The sequence below is a fragment of the Poeciliopsis prolifica genome, unplaced genomic scaffold (assembly GCF_027474105.1).
Source record: "Poeciliopsis prolifica strain line A6 unplaced genomic scaffold, Auburn_PproV2 SCAFFOLD025, whole genome shotgun sequence".
In the NCBI taxonomy this organism is placed as follows: domain Eukaryota; kingdom Metazoa; phylum Chordata; class Actinopteri; order Cyprinodontiformes; family Poeciliidae; genus Poeciliopsis; species Poeciliopsis prolifica.
In genome coordinates this window covers 1,005,281-1,013,117 of record NW_026562400.1, presented here as the reverse complement: position 1 = coordinate 1,013,117, position 7,837 = coordinate 1,005,281, and the positions used below count along the sequence as shown (strand labels likewise).

At 34.8% G+C, this 7,837-nt stretch overlaps 1 protein-coding gene across 1 annotated transcript; it reads left to right on the top strand.

Annotated features, from left to right (window-relative positions):
• The first annotated feature begins 2,466 nt into the window (after window positions 1–2,466).
• Window positions 2,467–7,470, top strand: snrnp48 (small nuclear ribonucleoprotein 48 (U11/U12)). The gene is made up of 9 exons (XM_055046998.1): window positions 2,467–2,723; window positions 3,003–3,116; window positions 3,978–4,038; window positions 4,236–4,316; window positions 5,748–5,927; window positions 6,032–6,153; window positions 6,837–6,940; window positions 7,015–7,149; window positions 7,282–7,470. Exons 1-9 carry the CDS (start codon window positions 2,574–2,576, stop codon window positions 7,361–7,363), a joined length of 1,029 nt encoding a protein of 342 aa, XP_054902973.1. The 5' UTR covers window positions 2,467–2,573; the 3' UTR covers window positions 7,364–7,470.
• The last annotated feature ends 367 nt before the right edge of the window (window positions 7,471–7,837 follow it).

Below are 7,837 nucleotides of genomic sequence, written 5' to 3'. Positions count from 1 at the left end.
TTCTTCATGAAGTCATAAGATAAAAATTGCATTTATTCAGAACTTTGAGTCTTTGTCTGCATTTTGTTTTTTGAAGGACCTATTTTCACAAGAACAGTGAGCGAGAACTTTAGATCTATTTTTATCATCCTTACAGCTATTTATCAAAAATGGAGATGGAATTTATGGACAATATTTAGGGTTTATTCCCACCTGCTTGCTTGAACACTGGATTCTTGTTTTGAATTTATATTAATTATTATGTTATGTTTTAATAAGACTTTTTCCATTTAAGTCAACAGTATATAGTATATGAAACCCAGACAACAGACATGGTGGTGGCTTTTACAATAAGCCACTGGTGTCTTTCGCCTCTCAAAATGGCAAGGATACTTTCTTCATATTGTCTTAAACATGTATGACACAAACAGAAGCCAATAAAAACGTATGTAATTTTTGTGATAGTAAGAAACTGAAAAGCATGCAGGAAATTTAAGAGTAGTGTGCTGCACAATGTGCCTTTACCTGAACTGTTACAATTAAACAGTTTTACTGAACATGAGCAGCTTTTAAAAGTTCATTTGCAGCAAGGAATAATTGTACTAGAGTTTATTTAAGGAGGCTAAATGTAATTCATATACAGAGGTGAGTATGAATGAAGGAGTTCCCACAAATTGTGCGCCAGTATGAATAGCACTTCCTCATATTTTTTCTCAAGTAGAAATAAGAGTTAAAAAATGGTATTTGGTAAAAATGTTTCTCAAGTACTGATCATAACAGCTAACCTAACTGAGGTTACTTACATTGTGTAGAAAGTTAAAAAAAAGTATGGTCTTCTCACATAGAAAGCTCTTAAAAATCTGAGATTAGATTGTTCAATGTTCCTAACAGAGCACTTCAAGCTGCAGACTGCAGATTAATTGGTGGGTTCTGGCATTTCTAGAAGTTCAGGTCTTTCAAAGATAAAACCAATTACCAAAATCCTGATTTTAAAAGATGAACTACTCTTTTTAAGAGTAGTCCAGGATGTTGGAGCTCATTCTGCTATTCTAATTAATAGCAGAATGAGAGCAGAATAAGCTCTCATTCTGCTATTAATAATAATGGAGTAAGCTGTTATTGTTAACAGATTATTCTGTGAGAAAACTTTATTTCTCACAGACTACAGTAAATTCTGCCAAATTCCAGAAAGTCACTTTATTTGTTACTAAATTGGATCAAATGCTCGCTCAATCTTGTGATGTAATGGGGGAAAGTCAAATCATAATCAACTAAAGTTGAGTACACAGAAGCAGAGGAAGTTGTTAGGCTTTCAGCACAAATTTGAGACAAAATCTATTTGCATTTTTGGAGTAAAAAGCAAGATGGATGATGCAAAGTCAATTAAAAGAAGGTCCTACATAGTTTTAATATTCACAAACTTATCAAAAAGTTGTTTTGATCAGTCAAAAATGATAAAAAATCTTTCAAATCAGTCCATACCCAGGGTAGTGATGGCCTGCTGCAGCTCTTGGCTGCAGTGTCCCAATCACAGAATGAAATGGTGGCTTTCCAGACGTTCAGGGCCTGGCACTGATCCTTGAACTCGGTAAAGCCCGAAATCCTCACTCAAGGACCTCACATAACTGAAGAAATTAATGTTATTCAAAACTCATTTTAAAGATGAAATGTGTTATTTTGATGCATTGTGGTGTTGTCTACAACCAGACGGATTGGGAAACTGCAAAGAAGAGAAAATGCTTTTGTCAAGATTTTTCCCAAAAACATAAAAAGCTCTCATTTCTTGGTGAGAATTTTTCATCCTGACTATAAAACAAATTTTTCATCATTTCACAGTTGACCATCTTAAGCTTGAGGTAAACAGACAGCTAAAGTATTTTCTTAACCCAATTTCTGTTAAAGAAAACTATTTAATATCCAGTACAATGGCAGAATATAAACTATTCTTACTTAATGTTATCATGTCAGCTGTCCATCAGAGTGTGATATTCTATTTTAACTGTTTTTCCAGCCAGTGTGTTCATTTCACTGCTGATTATTTTTGCAATATATGTGTTTCTTTGTTTATTGAGGCAGTTTGTATAGTGTTGTAGTGGTTAGTTACCTACCACCTCTTGTGGTTTAAGTGTGTCTAAAATCAACACATTTTTATTTGATTTAAATATTTCTAAGATGGAAATACATCATACTGGTTTAAGTTATTGGTGTAATACAATTATTGAACATGTTATTGTTAGTTGTAGGAAATATGTGAATCAAAAAAATTATTGAATATGGAAGCAGATTTTAATAAGGAACTGCAATTTGAAAACTTGGTTGCTCAATTAAATCGTAATGAAGGAAAAGGAAATATTTCGTTTTTTGAAAAAGGAAAATTTGAAGAAAGGTGATAAGTAATGAAATCCAAGAGATGGCAGTAGTGCAACGTCATATGAAAGCTGCCGTTGAAATCTCAAGAAGACAAAGAAGAAGAATTTTCGCCACGCTTGCGCATGCGTCATCATATCGAGCGGCAGAACATCATGGCTTCCTCCAGTACAGTTTTCGAGGTTGGAAGTCAAATGTCTGGTTTGATTTTATACTGAAACGCAAGAATGTCGGACCCTGTTGAGTCGGAAGCCCTTCAGGACCGCCTGGACCGTCTGCAGGAGCTGACAGAATTTACTGAGACGTGTCAGAAACAGTTAAAGGAACTATTTGAAACGTTGGGATGGTCGCAGGAAAACGACGAGAACTTCAGTCAGGTAGCTTCTGCTTTCTATTTACAACCCTAAAAAACATATTTGTTTCTTTAGAAATAAATACCTGGTTCACGTATTTGGTCTGGCGTGTTTTCTATTACTTTCTCTTGCAGCGTTTTGTTGAGCTTTTTCTCTGTTAGAATAAATTATGCTGTCCATATTTGTATGCGTTCTCTCATTTTAAAGTGTGAGATTCAGGTTTATGTCGCTTGAACAGCTCTTTAGTTATCATTGTGTTTTTGTTCTGATTCTATTTTCTTCTCCTTGCTGTTGTTTTCCCAGGAACCAATGGAGCAATGTCCTTATGACTCCAACCACATAGTCCCAGTCAGAACCTTAGAAAAACACAAAGCTTCCTGCATGCTCCGGAGAATGGGCTACTCTGCTGAGGAACAGGTGATGCTCTAATTAAAGGGAAAATACCTAGTGAGGGAGACACTTTAGACCCTTCAAAATCAAAATATCTATCTTTGCCGCCATGCTGCAAATCTTACATAGGATTCACTCTAAGGAATAAAATAAAATATTTTGCAAAAAGAGAATGGATACATTTTCTTGCTTCTTATTTGTGGAAAATGTATATTTAGAACAGGGGTGTCAAACTCCAGTCCTTGAGGGCCATTGTCCTGCAGTTTTTCGATGTGCCACAGGTACAAAACACTAGAATGAAATGGCTTAATTACCTCCTCCTTGTGTAGAGAAGTTCTCCAGAGCCTTGCTAATGACCTAATTATTCTATTCATGTGGTGCAGCAGAGGCACATCTAAAAGTTGCAGGATACCGGCCCTCGAGGACTAGATGTTGACACCCCTGATTTAGAAAAATATGTCTAAATAAATATTATTGTGCAAATATTCCATGGAAAAAAATTTCAACTGCTTAAAAAAAAAAAAAAAAAAAAAAAAAAAAAAAAATTTTATTATGTCAAACTAAGAACTTTAACTCGAAACAACCAGTCAGCATTTCTTCTTGTTCCAATCTTAATGAGGAGGCATCTAATGTCTAACTTTTACACCCGAGACAAATTGCTTTCACTAGATGTCACTTTTTTTGTTACTTGGAAACCATTTCTTTGATTATCAGTGTTGGATCTTTTTCTGTTCGTCTTGCATCAGGTCTCAGATAACATCTGTAGACTTATGTATGATGGTGGAAAGATGTTTTTTCTATATCAGAGAAAATATATTTATATAATGCATGTTTGAATCATGTCCTTCTTGTGTAAATGTTGTAATATTTCCTATCACTGTTTTGCAGGAAGAGATGTGTGATCCCTCTGTTTGTTACGAAAACAGAAACGTCAAAACTTTTTTAATGGGTGAGTAATTTTTGACTATTTGTAATTTACTCTCTTCATTTTATTCTTTTATTTATTTTTATATTTGGGTGCTTTGAGAAATGAAAATAAAATAATTCTAATTTAATTAAATATTCAGATGAACTTTAAACTGTAAACTTCTCTTTATCCTAGTTTCTTAGATTTTTTTTCAATTCGTTTTAATTTTCTTTTTGTAGACAAGTCAACCCAGCACCAGGTTATTCTGCAGGCTCGATCTGCAGCTCCACTCATGAAGATGGAAGGAGTTTTCTGGCAAGGTACCATATCAACTTAAGAACTTTTACTCAAAACAACCAGTCAGCATTTCTTCTTTTTCTAATCTTAAAGAGGAGGCATCCAATGTCTAACTTTTACACCCAAGACATAATACCGCCACTCGATGTGACTTCTGATCTGTGTATTGTGTGTTTTGTTTGCAGTAACAGTGGTGAGTATTAGAGAAGAGATGGGCTCTAGAAAATGCTGCTGCTCTGGTTCAGGCTTGCCTGATAACGTGCAGTATCCTTTTATTGTCATATCCTTTTTAAACTACAAGGTGGGGCTGTGGGACTCTTTAGCACCAACTTTTCCCTTTATGTCAAGGGGAAGGCATAGTCAGTCTGAATTACAGAGAATGTTCTAAATATAAATATTTTCAGTTTTTGTATTCATAAAATTGTCCTTTTTAAATGTATCCCACTGAAAACAATCAAGTAATTATGATAATAATGTTGATCATAATGTTAATAACATCTAAAAAAAATTATCAAATGAATTAAGTGAACAGCTTTAGATGTTGTGGAGGTATAGCTACTATTATTTGTCAGCTGTAGAAAAATAACTCAGTGACATGAAGTACTGGTAAATAAACTCAAAACTGAGCTTAATGTTTTCTTCCAGAAAACAATTTAACTTAAATTATTACAAATTTTCCCGGAAATTATTGTGATAATTGTTGTTTTGAGACCATTTTCAACTACTATGTGCATAATGGCATAATATTGTAAGTTTGCCCTCTCAAAAACTACAAAGCTTTAATTTCGTATCAAATATTTCACTCTGGAACTGGAAACCATTTTCCAAAATAAGACAAAACAACCAAATATAAGTATATATGTACGTATTTTTGCAAATAAAAATGAAACAAAAACCACACAACCGAAACCGTAAATAAAATGGACTTTTATACCTGTGTGAAAAAAATTACGCTACAAAAATTAACCATCAATATGTATTATTAATTTATCATGCAGTTAACTGATTATTGTGACAGACTTATTCAAAGCATCCTGCACACTCTGTTGACGAATGCTTCAAGGTGTAAAACGCTTTCAAACTCTTGACGACATCCAGTGGTGTCATGAAATAAAGCACCAGTGGTGTAGAAGATGTCGTGCCTAATCTATCACATGACTTTAACAGAACCAGTTGAGCTTATTTCACTTTAGCAGAGCAAACTCCAAATCCTTTGAGTGTGAGTGTTTGTAGGTTTACACTGATTGTGACAAACACTCATTTTGGCCTTAATTTCAACCAAAAAAATAAATAAATTTTGTGCCAAATGAACAAAATTCTGCACGTTTCAGTATGTTTTTCTATTGATATATTAATTCCTAATTGGTTATCTGATATGTATTGTTGGTGTCAGAAGCCACCTGGTAGGTGAGAGTCTTTTGTTGGAGTGTAAAACCTCTGTGGTCCTTCATCAGGTCAGTACTCTGGCCAGCCCGTCGATGTGCCACAGAACCACAAGCGGGCGGTGTGTGACCTCACTGTTGCAGACCGATTGGCTCTTTACGATCATGTGGTCGGCGTCCTCGGCCAGCAGAGTGAGGCTGCGTCTTCCAACGAGGATCTCTATGTAGATTTGGTTTCTAAACTTAAAAAAGGTGACCATCACTCAACACTGCTAGTGTCTTCTAAAGCATAAATGGAACATTTTTCACTTCTCCTCCAGAAGACTTGGATAGCTGATTGTGTTTGTTTGGTTCAGATGAACAGCAGAATGAGCCAAAGAGTCACCTGGAGCTGATGGCAGAGATGAGGGACTACAAGAGGCGACGTCAGTCCTACAGAGCCAAGAACGTCCACATCACTAAGAAATCCTACACTGAGGTAAATCCTGCCATCTTCTACTGACTGAAGTGTTCTCATATATTCCAGTTAAATGCAACTTAAATTTCTTAATTTTTTAAATCAGCTCATCATAAAAGCTTTAATTTGCTTCTTTGTGATATAACTTTTTTCTCACACATCTGTCTGATGTTTTTTGATGTATTAACATTTTAGCAGTCAGTTAGATATTTTTACAAGCCTATGCTTGTTTCAAACACTTTTTTTGATTAATAACAGATTGCTAAAATAATAAAGCTGATTTAAAGCTTACTCATTTAGTCAAAAATAAAAAGTTCTGTGCAAATTCTGGTATTTTAAGGACTGAAATAACAAATATTACAAAATAACAAAAGCTGGCTTCTCACATTTAATTATGTTATCTGTCGTATTGAATTTATATTGATTGTATTCTTGAATTCTGTTAATTTGCATAAAATATGATTTGAGATCTTGATCAAACTGAAATAACTGAGTGGATTCCTGCTGGCAAACAGTATTTATTGGAGTCGCTTCAAGCTCATTTAAATAGAGTAAAGATAAATTGATTTTAAAATATTCATTGTAATCAACTTCTGTCAAAGCTGATAGAAAAGTGCACAAAATCTGGATGAAAAGACTAAAACTATAAAAAATAAAGAATGATGAGTTGAAAAAGCTAAAGTTAGATGTTTACCATTCTGCAGGTGATCAGAGAGGTGATCAGTGTCCATTCAGAGGAACTCGCCAGACAGTGGAAGGAGGACGAGGATGAGAAGCTCTCATATAGATCTGCTCAATCTCCTCCTGGGTAAATAAAAACAATGTTTCTTTCAGTAAATAAATAAATCACTGTTGCAAAGACATAAAATGGTGCGTTTTCAGCCGCTGGCTGGATAGAAGACGATCGAAATCCTCAGAGTCGCACCATTTGCCCAGTAAGCGCCATCGTAGCAGAGAACGAAGTCGAGAACGAAGCCAAGACAAAGACAGGAAGAAGAAGAAGAAAAGGAAGGAGAGGTAAGAAATGTCATATTAAACCCTCATATGTCTCTCATTTACTTATAAACATTTAGAAAAGAACATGTTTTGGGTACTTTGTGTTCATAAAAGAGAATTATGTTTTTGTGCCTCAAAATGTGCTCTTGGCAGGGATTCCCGATCCCCTGACGGCCACCATCATGACAGGAAGAAGAAGAAGAAAAAGAAAGATGACAGGGAGAAGGACAAGTGAGAACGCTGGCTCTCACAGCTGAAATATGCTGCTGTCATCAGTCTATTGGCCAACTCTGATTTTTGGGGGAAAAAAAGTGAATAAAGATTTGTGCAAACAACCTTTAATTATGTTTTCTCATGATTTAATGTCAGTTTTTTAGATTTATTAATATGTTCACAACAGTCTTCCATTTCCAGAGTCATTCAACAAATATTTTTTTCTATTTGTATGAAACAAGAAATATAAAATATGGGAGTAGAGTGTAATAACTGACAAATTAATCATTTTGGAAAAATGTTTGCACTGCGGCGCCCTCTATCTTTGCAGCTTGGGTATTGCATTTTAACGAAGCAACGTGCTATTGTGATGAATTGTAGTATGGGTCAGCTAATTATTTAAACACTCTTGAGTTCAAGCTCTCCGTGGTTGTCATTATATAATGACTTGTATAATATGTTTACATCATAAAAAAGTTAAAGACATAAAATGCAA